At 41.3% G+C, this 19311-nt stretch overlaps 1 protein-coding gene across 1 annotated transcript in view; it reads left to right on the forward strand.

Moving 5' to 3' along the window:
• Nucleotides 1–4: 4 nt before the first annotated feature.
• The window catches only part of GPR158 (G protein-coupled receptor 158), a gene marked incomplete at its 5' end in the record, with an annotated part of 186052 nt that continues 166745 nt past the window's right edge, over nt 5–19311 (forward strand). Inside the window, 2 exons of the mRNA XM_005423894.3 lie at nt 5–729; nt 14995–15100. Of these exons, the coding sequence (XP_005423951.2) occupies nt 5–729; nt 14995–15100 (831 nt within the window). The remainder of the gene's footprint in view (nt 730–14994; nt 15101–19311) is intronic.

Here is a 19311-nt window from a genome sequence, read left to right on the forward strand (position 1 = left end):
CGCTGTGCGGGCTCCGGGGAGCCGCTCTACAGAGAGCACCATCTTGGCGCAGCGGCTCGCCGAGGAGGTGCCCCAGGACGTGGCCTCGTTCCTCTACACGGGCGACTCCCGGGAGTTGCGGCGAGCCAACTGCTCCGGGCGGTACGAGCTGGCCAGCCTCGCCGGCAAGTCGCGCTTCACCTCGCACCCCTCCCTGCACGGCGCCCTGGGCACCCTCACCCACGCCACCAACTTACTCAACATGATCCTCCAGAGCAATAAGTCGCGGGAGCAGAACTTGCAGGAGGACCTGGAGTGGTACCGCGCCTTGATCAGGAGCCTGCTGGAGGAGGACCCCAACATCTCCAGGGCCGCTATCACTTTCAGCACGGAGCCTTTCTCCTCCACTCCCCAGGTTTTCCTCCAGGCCAGCAGGCACGAGAGCCAGGTCCTCCTGCAGGACTTGTCCTCCACCGCTCACCGCCTGGCCAACGCCTCTGTGGAAACAGAGTGGTTCCACAGCTTGAAGCGCAAGTGGAGGCCACATCTGCACAGGAAGGTCTTAAACACGGGCCCCAAAACTTTGGAAAACAGTTGGAAGAGGCGGGAGAGCTTCACTGCTGATAAGAACCACATCCGGTGGTCCTCACCATACCTGGAGTGTGAGAATGGGAATTACAAACCCGGCTGGCTAGTGACTCTCTCGGCGGCTTTTTATGGGCTGCGGCCAAACCTCCTGCCCGAGTTCAGGTAAGAGGAGTGTTCCCCTTACTTTCTGTCGAGAAGGGGAGGGGGAAGCAGAATGGGGGTTTGATTCTTCCGCCCCTCCTAGGGAAGGGCATTCTGGTCTATGGGTGACCTGGTCAACCCCAGCCGCACGGGCTGCTCAGTCACAGCACAGAGCAGCCTCAGGCCTTCCTGTTGAGCTGTGCCTTCGGGAGCTGTTGTTCCTTAAAAGAATCGCAGTCGTCTCCGTCTGTAAGAGAGCGTTTGCTTTGCGTGCTGCCATTGGAGCAGGCGTGCATGTGGGTTACGTTCCTGGTGGGCTTGTGGGGAGAGGCGAGCAGCAGCTGCCAGTTGAAGTTTATCTGTGTCTGCAAGAGGGAAATGCTCGCTGAGTTATTTCTTGCTATACTGCAGAATTGAACCTAGCTAGACCTCAGCTATGCTTTTAACCTGCTGGGAAATAACATTCCCAGTAATTAATGACATTTCTAGTGCTGGTAAACTGCTGTTTCTGGTCTCCAGAGCGCATCCACTGTGGGGTGCTCGAGCCTGGTCAGTGGTAGTAGACTTGTAGGTAAATCAGTGCTGGTGACTGCTGTTCTGTCATACTTCACGTGGCTATAAGCTGAAGTGGCAGTGGGAGAGCTTTCCTTTTGCACCACCAGGTTTATATTTCATACCTGGCATATGTAAAGGTTTGCTTATTTTTTATTGCTTTATATACTTTTTATTGCTTTATATACTTTGCCACTGAACTGCAACTAACAGAGAGGAAGATAGAAAAAGGCTCTTCCTTGTGTCTTTGTATTTTGATACCAAAGAGAGATTTACTCAAAGAATGAGAGCAACCTGTGGAGCGTGAGATGCCAGTTTTCCCCTGGTTCTCCTGTGAGGGGTTCACAGGTAGCTCTTTCCAGTGGGGAATGTGCACTGCCAGAAGCAGCTGGCATTTCTCAGGATGAGAGAGGAGCACAGGATTTCTTTTGTGCTATCAATTAGTAGCAGGTAAAGATTGATAAGAACGTAGCAGACACCAAAGAGATTTTGCCACACCTAGGGGTAAGGCAATAATGTCTGTAAATGCTGTTTCTCTTGGCTTAGTCTGAAATCCAGTGTGATCAAAGAGATATGAGTGCAGTCATAAATCCCTGAAAAAACCCAAAATTTGTTGAATGGATAATGGCTGCTTATTTCTGTGTTGAATTACTTTTCACCCTGAAATTTTCACACTGATGGGGGTGATAGGGTTAAGGTAAAATGAGCTCACCTGTAGGCTGTTTGTTGCTGAATTCCTCTTGAGACCAAAACCCAGGAATAGGTCTACTGTAGAGCTCTTCTGGACCCTAGGGAGTCCAGAGAAGTCAGGAAGCTTGTCAGAGATCATTGAAATGCAATGTTCAACATTTGATGAACTTTGGGATGTGGATGAAAGTTAATGTAGGCTGATATTCTCTTGTTGGGGATAGAGTTTGGCAGAATCACTAGGCTGGAGGTGTGGTGGCAGCCACAAACCAGCTCTCTAAGAATATAAATTTTGATATAAAGTTTAACTCAAAGAAACTTCAATCTTGACTTACTTGAAGAGGAAATAACCCCATGTTTTAAGGAAAAGAGTCTAAAGCTCCAATCCCAGCTCTGTGCCAAGAGTCTGTGATGCCAGGAAGCATCTCGGTGGTGTAGGTTTCTGCTGTGGTAGCTTTGGTGTGCAGAATGCACCAGGTCTGTTTTGGCATAACCCTGGCCAGCCACGACAACCAGTAGATGTCCTCCTGGATGCAGTACAGAGCGCTGCCTTCCTTCCCTGCCTCATCTTCCCTGCCTCTGCTTGCCACGTGGGGGTCACTGCCGTTGTTATAACTCTGACACTTCAAGGGGCATTCACTGAGCTCATCTAAGCTTGGAGAACCACTTCTTATTTAGAAGATCATGAGATGGAGTATGCCGTGCAAGTTCAAAGTGTTGTGTTTCTGTTACATTGAACAGTTAGGACAAAACTAACAAAGATTTGTTGTATCAACAGAGATGAGTTTGTAAGCATTTCTAAAAAATGAGTTATATTTTTTACCAAACTCTTAAAGAAGCAGGTAGAAGAAGTAAAATTATAAATACATACACATTCTGGCAAGGCTGAAGGATAGTTCCTGTGTTCCTGATTTGAGGTATCCTAGATGAAAGATGGGCTTTAATATAAGGTTATGACTTGGGATATTGAGAAAGTAACTTCTCAGCTACACAGAAAATGGTATACACAAAATATGCTTCCAAGACTTGTAGTTTGTCTCAATATTTACACAGTGTTTTCTTTACTTAATAGGTACACAGCCTCAATGTGAATTTTTAAGAGAAAAAATGGCTTAAAGCATGAGCACATAGTAGAAAAATGCAACATCTAGTGTGGTTACTGGAAAATTAGTTGTGTGAATTATGATAAGATGCCTCTTGAAGTAAGCTTTGCTTTCTTTCACCGTCAGTCTTTGGGTGACACAATATTTTGACTTTAAATTCTTATTTAAGGCCCATATGAAAAAAACAGTGTTCATTAACCTCCATCTCTTGGGGCAGCTATGTTGGTTCTCCCAAAAATGTATCTTTGAACCATTTGTTAGAAACATTTTAATGAATCAGTTACCATGCTCCTCCCATTTAGTAGTCTGGTGTGATACCATTAATGGTAATTTAGTGTATGTCTCTTTAATATTATTCTAACAGGTTTTGTACTTTCCTTGCTCACATTAAGTTTAAGGCATGGTCCATTGGGGTGAGATACATTCCAGGAGCATGCTATATCCATGAAAGACAGTTCTTTCACATTACAGAAGGAAAAGCCCATTGCTCCTTCTGGATATCTCTTCTGTGGCAGTAACAGATTGGGTTTGTTCGTGTGGCATGGCAATGGGAAGAGGTTAATGAGGGCAATACTGATTCTGAATAATGAAGGCAGTACTGGTAACTACTACAGGCTGTGCTCAGTGCACGCTGCTGCTGCAGTGCTGTTGTCAGTGATGCTCCCAAAGTGCAGCACAAAGCAGCAAAGCTTTCTTCTTAACATTGTGGAGAGTTTCAGTGCTTTTGGCCTGAGGATGGGAGTGTTACAGGCCAGGGGCTCCAGCAAGCTGCTCATCTGTCTTCAATTTCACCTTTCCCCTTCCCAAAAGATTGCTGCCCAACTGCCCCAAGTAAAGGCTAAGGAAATAATGTGGTTGTCTTGCCATGACCAACACTGTAGATAAATACTGAGATGAAGTGGAGAAACTGAAGGCAACTTGAGTGAACTGATAAATGTACCAGAAGCTGTTCAGGGCCACATTAGCCTAGTACAATGCCAAACTAGCAGTGCTGGCTCTCTGCAGCTTCTTAGAAGTTCTTGCTCATATTGTGTTGTCTCCATTTGCTGGTCTTTCCACCCAAAATGCGTGGAGAGAACATTACTGTTTATAAGGTGCAGCACAGGCTCTCATTCAGAAATCAGGATCCACAGAGACTCAAAGTAATCACTTGATGTTACACATCCCTCCTGTCTAAACTGATGCCATTTGCAGCTGAAATTCACAGCCTAATGTGCCTAATCACCCTACTACTGTAGTGCTGCAGGGGGTAGAGCGCAGGAGCATCTGTCACAGGTCTGCTGTGCCCCTCCTCTGCTGCTGCCTATCACATGGTCAGAATGAACCGTATTTTATGGCATGTGATGACCCAACTGTCCTCCTTGGAGCCCTCCTGAGAAAGTGGAAAAGTGTGAGAAGTTGCATGTTGTAAATACGATTCCTTTTCTAAAAATGTTTTTTTGGTGTCTGGAGAAAGAAAGGAGAGGTCTTTGTGGCTTTAGCAGTCCAGGAGACAAGTGGGAAAGATCATGTCTTAATCTAGAAGAAAGATGACTAAATAGTCAGCTAATAGGAACACACAAGTTTAAAAAAAGTCCTCCTGGGTCGCTGAGTCAGTCTTCTGCTGTCACAAGCCCACTTAATGTCATCATTTGACACATCTCCATCTTTAAGTAGGTGGGTTTCCCTCTTGACTCTTCAGTTCACTGGCATGCTGGACCTAAGGCTTGGATAACTTCTCCTGATTTCTGATCTGAATTTATTCACTCGCAGTCAGTTCTCATGCATTTGTTCTGGTCCAGAACTGTCTTCCATCTGACTTAGCACCCTTAGCTGGTGCTTACTGCCCTGACTTATCTATAGGCAGTGGCCCCTTCACCACCTTTGTTTACTAGACTACACAAACCGGCTTTCTTTAGCCTCTGTCATAAGCTCTCTGTTGCCATGGTCCCTCTTCTCAAGTCCTGTTCCAGTATTTCCTGAGCATGGTTAGTCAGATTCATGTGCACTGTTTCAGGCTTGTGCAATGACATCGATTATCCCCAAACTCTGATGAATGAGTTGCTGCTTTTGCAGTTCAAAATGTTCCCTTGTGTGCTGTTCTCATGTTCTTTAACATTGTGTTGAAATACATCTACATTTTGGGAACTGGTCATTGGTCTTGCGTGATTTCTCTTTGTGGAGGTCAGATTGTCTTCAGGATATGAAGCACTGACTTACTTTCCCCCTCCCACAATATTCCAGCAGGTTTTTTGCCAAATTCAGCACAGCATTTACTATCCTTTTTAAAGGTTTTTAGGGAGAATCCAGTGGAATAGTACCTGTTTTGGCAGAAAGGTACTCAATCAGCAAGCTGAGTAAGTTGGAGGCGGCTGGGGTTTTTTTGTTGTTGTTTTTGTTTGTTTTGGGTTTTCTGTTTTAATTTTATTTTATTTTTGAATGGAGTCTTGTTCTGGATCATTTACAGATAACTTCATTCTGAAGTTTGGCCAGATTGTGCTATATCTTAATATTTTCTGTCTTCCAGAGGTTTGCTACTTCTCTCAGTTATTGGAAAGATATCCCTTGATGCAAAGATAATCTTTACTGCACAGTTAAATTGAGCTGTTTCTTCCCTAAAGGCAGTGTAATGTAGTGATTTCTATTGTACCATTAAGAATTACTTGGACCACTCCAGTGTTAGACTATGATGGGGCTCTTAGTTAAAGAAACATTACTAAAGGCAGATTAAACCATGGAGGTAGAAGTATTTATGACAAATAAGTAATTTCTTAGGGATTGTATGTATTATATGATTTATTATTCTGCTAAATATTTCACAGCTATTAAATTACTTGGTAAAAAAACCCCAAACAAATGTAGACATGAAAAAAAAAAGTAAAACTGGGTAGTCTTTTTTCTTTTAGACATGGTTTAATTTCTTCCTTTACCCCCTTTTTTAGTTTCCCCTGATCTCTCTTTTGTCTGAGTACTGAGCTAAGAGAAAATTAATTTTAATCATTTAAAGAGACTTTTAAATTTTTTGTGCCATTGTGATATGATGTTAGTTGTATAATGCAGAAAATATTTTTAAATTATGAGGTTGACATTTTTTATAACATGTCTTGGCCCTTGATTGAAGGTGTGGGTGGATTTAGAACAGGTTTCAAAAATGAAAAGGAATAATTTATTTTCTAGAATTTCTGAAAGTCTTGGATTTGTATTCCTGAAAAGAAGTTAAAACAAAGAAGTCTCTTATTATGCTGTCTGTTTGTGGAAACCCTCAGGATATTTTAAGTATTTTCTAGGCAATTAATTATGTCCCTGTCAGCGTTTGTCATATGAGGTCATGGAGGGATAGACAACTGGATGTTGATGAAACATAGGAAAGGAACAATAAATATGGATTTCTCTTTCAGAACCATGATTCAGCTTCCTTCAGTATTGGAGAAACAGAAGTGGGTCTTTGAAGAAAGAAGATAAATATGGCCATGAGAGGATTGAAACACATATTGCATTCATGTCCACAATTACGTAGCACATGCTAAGTTGCAATAAAAGCAATTTTTGTTTTTTTGGGGTCAAACTTCTGTTTCCAACTCCTGTGTTTTCCACCCACATCGCCCTTGGGCCAGACTTCCAGCACAGCAGGTTACCAAAGCTCTTTTCAAGGAGATGGACATGTGGCAGTCCTTACTATCTGAGATTCAGGCCCAGGACTGTCATCTATTCTATTTGTGAGTGTGGGCTGAGATAGGAATGTTCCTAAATATAAGAAAAAATGTATTGTTGTGTTAGGTCAAATAAAAGGTTTCCATGGCCCTTGCTCCAAAAGCAGCTTCCGGCAGGTACTGAAGGAAAAATGTCAAATTCTTCTATCCTGGTTATGTCCAATTTACCAATGATAAGCAACAAAAAGAAATTGTTTTCTTTCAGACTTCATCTGAATGACTGGATAGTAAGTATATGTTAAACTGACCTTCGTGATTCTTATCTGTGTTTTAACACATTTTTGTCTTCTGCAACGTAATTTAGCATTGTATTCTAGAATATATTTATATATTTCATTATAGCCATCTATTGTGGGTTCCATAGTTTTCTAGTTTTAAACTCGCTTTAGGAATCTAAATTCATTGGGAGATCCCAGATTCTTGAATGAATACTTTCCAAAGTGTTTTATTGCATCTTTTCTGCATCAGCCAGGTTTAGTTGTGGGTTACATTAAGCATTTTTATCACTTGCAGACTTTGTCACTGGTCACTCATTTGTGAAGTCCAGCTTGTTAACTTCTCTGCATGTAAAAGCTGATTTTTGTTTCATTGATTCTTTCAAGACTGATGGAAATAATTCATTTTTGTCAAAAGCTGTCTCTGCTCTGAGCAATTTTTGTATCTTGGTTGTGTATTGTGTTAGAGATTCTACTTCAGCCTTCCACTTTCTGTGGTATTTGAAATGTTTTCAGTAGAGCCTATCCTTTTAACATGTGGTTTCTAAAAATATCTAGGTTTTGTCTTACATTCTTGTAATTTGGATGTTCCTCCTTGCCCAGGTTTATGACTTCCAATTTTTTTTTTTTTTTGAGATTAGTTTCCACTTACTTTTGAGTTTTAAAATGACCTTGTTACCTTTAAATAAATTTTCAGGGTCACAGGATTTAGTATAGTTAGGCTGAGACCATCCATCCTGTGTAGGACTCTTCTATTTCAAAAGCTCTTTGTGTTCCTAATGTATTTTCTTCTGTTGTGCTCTGTTCCTTGGGACTCTTTCTTTCCACCTGCCTGTTTGACCCCATGGATGGTAATGGAAATATTAAAAGAAAAGCAACCTGAATTTGGCTCCAAGACCGAATTTCATAGGTATAATCTAATGTGAGTGGTACTCTACCGTCACTGACACCTGGTATTCCTATACAAGGTGATGCTTTGTGACAGTTAAGATGCTAGCAGCAACTTGAGCATCCTCGAGTGGAAAAAAACCCACAAACCCAAACCATCGCCACCCTTCAGAGTATCTAAGAAACTCTCTGACTAAACTGCAAGGGTATCCCCAGGGAGGCAGCGCTGCATGCCATAAATATGAAGACAGATTTAAATTTGAAATAATTCTTCAGACAACACAATTCAGCTTTAAGTATTCTTAAATACTTAAGAAAACAGCCCTTGTAGTACTGTTTCAAATGGCCTAGAGAGACTTTCTTTGCAGGTGAATCCTAATTTATGTGCCCACACTGCTGTACTTTACTGTTCAGTTTATTTTTAGTGGAAACTGGTTCTCCTATGAAAATGAGTGTTGAAAAGCAGCAGTCATGCTATGGCTGAGGAATTAGGGAAGTGTCTGTCCTATTAGAAAGGAGTTGGTGGTGACTCTGTGACCAGTCCAAAATTGTGCCTCATGTCCTGGTAGCCTTTTGTGAGTCTGGCTGGTAGTGCATGGTAACAACTTTAACAATGTCCAAGTGATGTAGAATCCTAAATCTTAACTTTCAAAGGCAAGCTGAACCTGCAGAAGCTGCTGTTTGTCAGTAAGACTTACGGCTGAAATTCATTTGTGAATTTGACACCAGGGTTATTTTTGGGTGCTGAGTTGATGGTGCCATGGGAGGAGCCTCAGGTGTCAGGTAGTATGCAGTATTTGAAGATTAATATCCTTGAAAGTGGCAACCTCCAAAATAAGAGTAGTCAGAAAGACATCTACCCTGAAAACATTGGCTATGCAAAATAACAGTGTGTATTTGTCTAGAGGAGTGGGCATTTGCAGGTTTCTGATGGCTGTAGAGAACTTGTGTTTCTTATCTTGTTTTCTGGTAAAGAGGACTTATGAAGGACAGCATGGAGGGCTGAATGAATGTGGCAGCAAGTATCCAAGCAGCTGTTTAGATGTGGGTGATGATGCCCACTTCAGTGTGTGATAACCATCCTTTACACCTCAAATATAAGTGCTCACAATGCTTATGGGCACAAAAATGAGTGTACAAACTTAGAGGGCAAACTGTGTGTTTAGCTGAGCTGTGATGAACTCTGTGCCAAAAAAGCTTTTGAAGATCTAGAGCACAAGGATACTGTTTATCACCATTTAAATGTTGGCAGGCTATTATTTTGTACAATTCTGGATTAAGCTGACTGGGAGAAAATGAACATGTTCTCCCTGATTTTTTTTTTATGATATAACAGGAGAGGCAAAAAAATATTCTGTAGATAGGTTTTACAACATGTTGTAATGAAATATTATAACTACTGAAACTATCAAGATAGCTAGTAGTTTGGGAAAATAAGCTTAAATCAATTTCTGGCACAGATTTCAAGGCAAGCAACATGCCAACAAACAGTAGTACTGGAAATACAGACAGGCATTAAAGCCTCTTAAATCAAACCTCTGACCTGACAGAAAATCCTTGATGACATCATTCTTCAGTGATTATCTTATATATAATTCAACTAATTCTTTCTTAACTGTGTGTTTAACATGGACTTGCAATCCTTAGATATCTCTTTTGTGTTTGTAAGGACTGTAAAATTGTGTCAGGAAACAAATATCTATTGTTTTAAGGAGATTAACAAAATATACTTACCTGCCAGATGCTCCACAGTTACCAGTAATATTGTTATTAACTTATGGCTGTGGCTTGTGTTCAGCCAGGCAGCATTGCCAGTGTGGATGAATGTGTTACTCTGACAGGCTGAGTCTACTCTTACACCCTTGATATTTGTCTTGATTGCTTACACCAAGATAGCAACCCTGCAATTATTCCCAATTAGTTCGATAAATATAACACAGGGAGTCGGTCCATATACATTCTAGGAGGATGTGTTCTTTCATATGTTCCATTTTCTGAATGCTGTATCAAAAATAACTGAAAGTGTGGGTGGCTAAACAGGCTGTGCCAGCTACTGTATTAATCACAGATGAATTTCAGAAATCTATCATGTACATATTAGTGTGCTCTGTGTAATTGCAGTGGGGTACAAGTCTGAGGTGGTGTTTCAAAATGCATCTCAAATGAACTCATAGAACTCTTGTACCATCATGACACCTTTTATAAATGCCACATGTATGCTTCAAGAAACTTTGCTTTTGAAAGCACTGTATCCTCAGGTAGTTTCAGACCCTGGTATTACTTCAGAACTATGATGTTACTATGAAACATGTATTGCAGAGGTCTGGTGAAAAAAGAATAATGATATGCATCATGGGGGGCAACAGTTGAAATCCTGTGACAGCTTGTAACTGTAAGGAGAGATTGCTTTCCTGCTCCTGCACTGTCCTGTTTCTTCTTGCTGTAGGTTTTCACCCCAGAAACTCACAAAACTCTGAGAAAAGGGAAAACCAGATCAACTTAGCCATGTCCAAAGTTCAAGTTGCGCTACAGAAGAGCTGTAGATGGGAGAAGAGTGTAGGTAAAAAAGTTTGCATTGAGTTCATGGAGATTGGGTTTTGTGAAAGACAAACATTCTTCTAAGAAAAACTTTAGTACAAGAGAAGCAAAAGGAACATGTGTTTAGTTTGAAATGAAAGAATTTTGTAGTATTTCTGGAAGAAATATTATGAAAATATTTTTGATATTGGATGGTTTAACTGTGATCCTGACAAAAATGAAGCAGAAATTGAAAGTGCAGGTGGAAGAGGGCCAGATAACCTGTGAGGAATACAGAGACTCTGTCTGAGCATGACTGTGATCATGAGTATCTTGTATCAGCAGTAATCTAGCCAGCAGGACCAGGGGAGTGATCATTCCCCTGTACTCATCACTGGTGAGACTGTACCTCAAATCCTGTGTTCAGTTTTGGGCCCCTCACTTTAGGAAAGATATTAAAGGGGCTGGAGCAAGTCCACAGAAGGGCAATGGAGCTGGTGAAGGGTCTGGAGCACAAGTCCTATGAGGAGCAGCTGGGGGAGTTCAGTCCAGAGAAGAGGAGGCTCAGGGGAGACCTTACTGCTCTCTACAAGCGCCTGGAAGGAGGCTGGGGGGAGGTCAGGGTTGGTCTCTTCTTCCAGGTGACAAGACAAGAGGAAAGTTGTGCCAGATGAGTTTTTCATTGGATATTTGGAAAGCTCACTTCACTGAAAGATTGTCATGCATCAGAACAGGCTGCCAGGGTTGAGTAACCATCCCTGGAGGTATTTAGAAGAGGCGGCACTTAGGGACACGGTTTGGTGGTGACTTTAGCAGTGTTTGGGTAATGGCTGGGACTCAATGACCTAAAGGTCTTTTCCAAGGCCTTTAGAATGAAAGCTGCTGAATGGAAAAGTGTACTTTGTGACAAAAGATGTTGGAAAGTCCAAGAACTACAGGCTGATCACTATCACCTCAGTCCCTGGGAAGCTGATGGAGCAAATAATTGTGAAAACCCCTTCTGGAACACATGAAGAGGAGGAATGTGATTGGGAGTAGTCAGCATGGATTTCTGAGGGGGAAAATTGTGATTAACCAACTCAGCAGCCTTCTGTGTCTAGAGAGCTGGTGACCATCTGGAGGTCAGTCACTTCTGACACACTCCTGGTGGGCGCTGGTTTGACACGAATCAGCAATGTGTGCTTGTGGCAGAGAGAGGCAGCAGCCTCCTGGCTGGTGAGAGGAGGTTTTTGCCAGTGGGTTGAGGGAAGTGATCCTTCCTCTTTCCCCAGCCTGGTGGGGGTCCCCATTAAGAGTGCTATGTCCCCTTCTGGGCTCCTCAGCACAGGATATATGGATGTACTGAAGCAAACCTAGTGCAAGGCCACACAGACAGTTAAAGGTTGGAGCATCTGATGTACAGGAAGGACTGAGTGAGCTGGTACTGTTCAGCCTGGGGAAGAAAAGACTCCAGGGGTATTTTGTGTGTAAGTACCCGGTGAAAAAGTGTAAAGGAGAGAGAGACGGACCTTTCTCAACCTTATCCAATGAAAGGATGGAAAGCCCAAGAGGCACAAACTGAAATACAAGAAATTTCATTTAAACATCAGAAATCTTTTTTATGGACACTGTGAGTTTGGTCAGTCACTAGATTGGATTTCCCAGAGATGGTGAAGTCTCCATTACTGAAGGTATAAAAAAACCCCCAATTTAAGAGCCTGCTCTGAGCTGATTGGATTGATCACAAGAGGCTTCTTCCAATGATAGTTGCTGTATGAATCTGATTTTCACATCTATTTTTAACAAAGTAATTGTGTTAAAGAGCTTTCAAAGGATGTAAGTTCTTTAATCAGTTCTGACGTGTGAAGTCCAGAAGTATATTCCTTTCTTTCCAGTACATGGCTCGGAGTGTTAGGATGCTCTCCTGCTTTGAGATGCTTGTCCCACTGGAACATGCCATGAATTCTCCAAATTGCAGCACTTCTGGTACAAGACCATACTCAAATGCCTTCTCAGTGTACTTAATAACCCTAATTTCTCTGGCTTGTGTGTGTTAGCTTTCTCACAAGTAACCTCTAGGTAAGTTTTCTCTGGAAAATATTTATATCCTTTTTTACTGGCACTCTGCTTCTACAGGGCTTTCTCGTGATACCACACAGCAAACTCTTAACAGTGTTTTCTTCTCTTTAGGCAGTGATTAGTTTGTCCTATATTTGAAATCTGTACTTCTCTTTGCAGAAATATTTGAGGAGGGAAAGGTGAGTTTCCTCTCCTACTAGTTAAAAACAAAATGTACACAAGGGTAAAACTTTCCATGTAAAGGAAATGAAACCTTCTTCCATCAGGTGCTTCATGTGAACGGGTTGCATTTCTATTAAAAGTTAAATCATCACTGCTTTTCCTACTGTGCAAACTGATTTCTTTGGAGTAGTCAGGATGATGCTAATCCTTGATAGCTTTGCCAGTGTGACTGGTGTATAACATGAATTAGGAGAGCAAAGAGTAGTGTTGGTCCTGGTCCTGCTGCCTGCTTTGTGCCTGTCTGCAGCTATGGGGAGAGTGTTCATTTGCAGAACAGGTCCTGTCCTCAGCCCACACACTAATATTTGTATTAGCTCAAAAAGGTCCAGAAAATATTAGAAACATACCTGGTGGGATGTACACATGACCAGATGAGTGATCTGTTGTCTCTACTGCTATGGGCATATGAATCAGGCACCTTCTTGCCAGGTTAAATTTGTAATCCACTGACATCAGTGTTTTGAAGAGATAATCTGTGCAAAATGTCAGTTTTTCCTTTTGAGGTTATTGCTCACCCAGAATATGGAAAAACCAGTTCCTTGGGGTAGAAACATGGTTTGAGCAGTCCCTGCTGAAACTGCTGTTCAAAACAAGTGTACAAAGGGAAAAACTAAAAATATATCAGAATATTCCAGAAGTGTGGTCTATGCTATTTTAAATTTAACTTGCTAGAACCAGCACTTAAGTATTTCAAGCAATTTCTAAATGTGCCCAGCATTAGATTGTTTAGATTCCAGTCAGGAGACTGAGTGGGATTGAGTGCTCCTGTACTGTCTAACTTCCTACTGTCTGTTTTATGTAATTTTCTCATGCATTCTTCTGACCACTTACATGATGTAGTTGTGTTTTTCCATTTACTATACAGCATGCCTGAAGATGAATGTCCAAATTTAGCTGTTGTGGACTCTTGCTGTACTGGGGTCAGGTATGAGGGAACAGCATTGTCCTTGTTTTGATCAAGCTCACTCTTATATTCTAATTTTGCTTGTACATATTGTCTCAAATATATGGCTCTGTACGTATCTTGTTACTATTATTGTGTTATGAGCATTAATTAAAAGAGGGAACACACTTTGAGGTGAATGAGGTGCTTCTGAGATAGAGTCTGGGCCATGCCCTTGTTAGTTCACAGCCTGAAAGAAGGGAGATGATGGTGTTTGTAGTTGTGGAAGTCCAGACTGTGGAAATGAAAACATCTGTCCCAAGTGGCTGAAATGATTGACTTGAAAGGAATGGTATTCTGGATGTAAAAAATTAGCACAGAGCATTCATCCACTATGAATGAGTTTGTGTCATGATTTAGCAACTAGAAGTTGCATATTGACATTTTTGTCAAGTCTGGACTACAGCAAAGCAGTCAGAGATGACATGCTGTGACAAAATGATGCTATAAATATCCTAGGTCATTCTGAAGAATATGTAAACCTTTGAAGGCTTTTTTTAAAAAAATATATACAGTCTTGTACCTTTTATTTAAAAAACTACAGTCTTGTACCTTTTTTCTTCTGATAATTTTCAAGTTTTTTGTACAATAGAGTGTCAGCTTTGAAATTGGCTTGTTGGATTTTCTTTCAAAAGAATTTTTGAGGTAAACTTGGTGATGAAACCTAGAGACTACTTGGTATAGGACTTACACAATTTAGATGGTCCTTCAGCACATGTGTGTGTAGGAAACTTTTTTTTTTTCCACAGACATCAGTGATGTGTTGGTGGCTTGTGCAGCTTTCTGATGTTGTATCAGGTTTTATTGCAGGGCCAGCTGGCAGAGATGTGGGGAGAGGGCTTGGATGCTTGCTGGAGGAGGATGTTGACCTGCAGAGAAGAGGCCTGAATGTCTCTGGAGGGTGGACTGTCTCTGGGGAGGGTACAAAAAAAGTCTTTTGCCAGTTGTTTTGGCAAATAGGGTTCCCTGGAGCAAAGGGGAGAATGTAGTTTTTGCTGGATATAGGGTGATGTGCAGTGTCTGGTACCTTGCACTCAGAACTGCCTGGGAAGGTTGCTAGCTTCAGAAAAAGTAGTGCAGCTCTTTCACTGTATTTATTTTGGGTCTTTGCTGCACAGTAAAATGTGAAGGGCATTACATTGTTCGAACATACAACTTGTTCTTAACTGCCACCCTAGTCTTAATATGTTGGATTTACTGAGCTCTTGTCCGCAGTACATCTCAGTAAAGTCTAAAATAAGAATGTTTCTGTGACCATGGCTCTGGGAGCACAAAACTTTTCTGGTTTTAGACATTTTATCAAATTCCATATTTAGAAGAAAGAGGTAGTTCTGCTTTTCAGGCTACAGCATCACAAAAGGCTTAACCTATTTCTGCAGTTGTGTTCAAGGCTGTTTCCTCTCTGCTTTCAGAGGTGTTGTCAAAGTGGACATCAATCTGCAGAAGGTGGACATTGACCAGTGCTCGAGCGAGGGATGGTTCTCAGGGACACACAGGTGTCATCTCAACAATTCTGAGGTATGTCTGTCCCTAAGGGACCTCACTTCAGTAACAAATCTCCACACTGAGCACTGTTCTGTAGTATAAATGTTATGTATTTTACAGACATTGAATGTGGTTTGTGGGGCTGAAGGAATCTTTCTGTGTGAGGTTTTACGGGATGCATGAGTTTCAGGAGTGCATGCATTTCGGAATTATTGATGGTAAAACAGAAGCAAAATTATTGTGAATAGATAGCAATTACAGGGAAAAAGATTACCAATGAAATAATTTATGAGGTTCTGCTTTGCAAGTCAAACAAATATTTTGTGCTCAAAATCAAAATAGAATTTTAATGTCAGTGTCACTTTTGCTTGGACAACTTTGCAAAATGTAGTAGAAGTAGCTGGAATGCTAATGTTAATTATTCAGAAAAACATGGTCATTTGATAGAGTGATACAGAATAACAGGCAGAATTGGATACTGTAATTCCTTCTTAGTAGAAATGCCAACATTTTGACAGAGCTGACTAAAATGTTTGTGCTCAGCTCCTTCCTGCTTCCCCTTTCTTCTGAAGGTCTGTGTCTGGTTCCATCTGTCAGCAAATCATGGATCCTTCGGCCTGGTCTGTCATATGTGTTCAATGAAACTTTTAAACAAAATACATTTTGATTTTTCTTTTCATTCTCCTGTGTAAAGGTGATTTCAAAGGCACCCATTTGTTTTCTGTGAGAGTAGGTACCTTGTGCACTTCTGTACTTTTGGAAAGGACAGCTAAAATGTAGGGGAAATTGACATTTGTCTACCAGAAGTCAGGAGATGTTTGCCTAATTTTTTGTAAAATGCCAATTTATCAAAGCCAAGTCTAAATTTAGAAAAACAGTTGGTTTTGATGAATTCAGCTGCTAACATTTTTGAGCAAGAAGAACTCAGAATTTTTGTAAACATTTTTTTTGTATTTTTCTCTTTGATTTTTTTCATGAAATAAACTTGAAATGCAAAATCAAGTCTTTGATAAAGACTAATTTAAGACTAAATATTTCTGCAAGTGAAAAAATGTATTTCTCTGCCAAGTACTTTTTGACTTCTGAATTGAAGGGAATACTTTTTAAATCACTCCCGTTTCTTCCTAGAAGAAAATACTGTTTCCCATGTGATCTGGTAAATGTTTTTTTTTTTTTAATAAATTCTAGTTATCCCAAATGTGATAATATACTTTGGCAAGTGCTCCTCCTTCTCCTAACGTCTTATAAGCAAAATATGTCAGCAGAGGGGTGGGATTGTAAACTGCATCTCCGCAACCAAGAATAAAAGGGAAAAAATCCAGTCCTAGGTCTCTTGTGGCTTAGCCTCAGTTGGCAGCTGAGTCCCAAGCAGTCATTCCTTTATTTCCCCTGCCCCACTGCCATGGGGTGGAGAACTGGGGAAAAAAGATAAAGCTGGTGGGTTGAGATAAGAGCAGTTTAATAATAGAAACAAAGCAATATAGTAATAATAATGATAATAAAATGTACTATTACTATAATGATGGGGAAAAAAAAAGGAAGATTAAACCTGAGAACAACCTATGATGCACAATATCCCCTGCTGACCCACGCCTGTCCTGTCCTCCAGCAGCAAGTGGCCCCTCCTGCCCAACTCATCCCAGCTTATATCCATGCCACCAGGCAGGATATTCCATGGTGTGGGATATCCCTTTGGCCAGCCCAGGTCAGCTGTCCTGGCTCTGCTTGCTTCTTGTGCAGAGCATTGGAAACTGGAAAACCCTTGACTTAATGCAGGCATTGCTTAGCCTGTACCAGCTACTGAGCAGAAACTGCCACAGCTGAACCCCAGAGAAGGTCCCATGTGCTGCTTTCCATACTTGTTTCATTGGAACCCACTGTGCAGAATAAGGGTAACTTACATAATTGTGCAACCATATTTCCCACACAGTTTTGGTTATAAATGCTAATGAAATCATATTCCCTGTGCTCTCTCTTATCTACCTAGGAGCAGTTAAACAAATACCTGCTGATGGTTGAATGCTCTGCCCCCATTTACAAAGTCTGTCTCCAGCAGGGTAGGAAGAGAATGGAGATCTCTGGATTTCCAGTTCTGCTCTAGTTAGACCCTCCTTGCTCACTTCAATTTTGTCAGGTGACTTGAGTATTTACTGCAGCATAGCCTCTGTGCAGCGTGTTTGATAAGCCTTTGCCACAGTGAATTTCTGATTTGGCTCTGAAAGTGTTTACTTCATAGCCCATATCATGTGGCCAGGCCACCAATACCACCAAACCAAAGGTATAAAGCTCAATATTTCAGAATATTTAAAAATTTTGCAAATACAGCTCCCTTCTTTCTTAATGCTGTGAAAATAGAGAGTGACTTTATACAAGAATGGGAGGAAAAGACCAAAGTTGTGGATTAATCAAAATGCTATTATAGTGGCTAAAATCTACTAGACACATGCAGACAAATTCTACTTTCTATGCTGTTCTGAAGTGTTTGTTTTCTAAATAAAAATCAATTGAAATGAGGGAGATGAAGGTGCATGGAAACATATGGTAAGCCAGTGGTCTGTATGTGCTAGACAGAAAAAAGGGAAGGCATGGATGGGATCCAACTTCTTCCAGAAAATAGAGACTGTTGTTGAAAGTACTGTATTGCCTCCACATAGTCTGGCACAGCAGTGTTAGGAGATGATGCTAACTGGCACTGGGATTTGTCTTTGGAAGGTCATCAAGAACAACCTGATTGTGATGGGATAGTTATAGTGTTAGTCCTTGCTTGGAAAAAAACCCAGTGTCAGGTTGAGTGATTTAGGAATATTATGATTCAAATATACAAAATGCTGAGACATACTAATCTTCCTTAAACTTCCATTTGTCCTTAGATTTAGGTGTTCCTTAGGATTGATGAATCTTAAATATCTTGCTTTATGTATGATGCCCTCAAGTACAAAAACCAGAAAAAAAACCCAAGCACTAAGAACTTTGAATTCCCCATTTTTAATTTAACAACTTAAATTTCTAATATGTAGTGGATTTTTTTCTGATTTGTTCTCTTTTTGTGGGCAGTACACATGCATCCTGATTTTGTAGCAGCCTAGATGAACAAGAGTGCCCTTCTTAAACCACAGGGTAACTGGACACTGCTCAACCTAATTAAGCAGGAAGTTAGGTGATACTTAACACAGGAAAGCCAAATTGCAGCCATGGCTAAAGTCTATTTCAGTTGTTATGCTTTTCTCCTTTCTTTTTATAACTGGATCAGCCCAAAAGAGGCTGATGGCCAGGTGGCTTTTGTGAGAGAGCTGCATTTTGCTTCCTGCCTTCTACTTTGACTCCCAAATAGGCAATGGCTTCCCCCAAAGCTATTGGGCAAGATATTTGGATTCTCTGGGGCTGCAACAAATATGACAGGTAATATCTGCAGAGTTAGAAATAATTAAGTTGGGTAGATCATAAAACGCTGCAGACAAGTCTGAAATTTACAAACAGAAAAGGTGTAGTTACTCAGTAACAAATGCAAAGTACTTTCATTGTACAGGCAGTGCTGTACAATGTACAGTCAAGGCAGGTAATGGGAGTAAGAAAACATGCGCTTTTACCCTGTTTGAAACCCTTAAAGACTTTTACTATATTGGATTTCTTCTCCATAAATGCTGACAGCAGCTGCTGGCGCTTTTCGTAACAGCTTTAGAGTCCTTGTGGAGCCACCAGCAATAATGTCGAGGCTGAGGAGCATGCGAAGAAATCAGCTGGTGTGGCCCCCTGAGCTCGGCCGGGTCCTTCCAGCCAGCAGCGTCAGTCTGTGAGCATGGCAGCAGACTCCACACTGCTCCCCTGGCCTTAATGAGCCTGCCAACAGCTTGCAGTGTGAGGCAGGCTCAGCTGACATCCCTTTGGGTTTCGACAGTATTCCACAAATGACAGCGTGCAAAAATATCTGGAGGAAATGAGGGAAGCAGAGTAAACAAGAAGGCTGCAGTGCTGTCTGTGTACTGTGGCTGCATATCCCTGTTTGTAGAAGGATGCATAGGCCTACTGTGTGTTTATTTATTGTGCACAAACACAAAATCAGTTGAGAAGGCAAAACAAATGAGTAGTGCAGCCAAAATCTTTTTTCCATTGTTTAGCAAAACATTTTGGTCCATCATATTTTATGATACTGTATGCAAGGTTACAAGCAGCTGAACAAGGGGGAGGTGGGGACTGGTTAAAAATAGAATTGTAATGGGACTGGGTTGGGAGGGGGTGGGGGGAAC

Source organism: Geospiza fortis, unplaced genomic scaffold (assembly GCF_000277835.1).
Source record: "Geospiza fortis unplaced genomic scaffold, GeoFor_1.0 scaffold75, whole genome shotgun sequence".
Lineage (NCBI taxonomy): Eukaryota > Metazoa > Chordata > Aves > Passeriformes > Thraupidae > Geospiza > Geospiza fortis.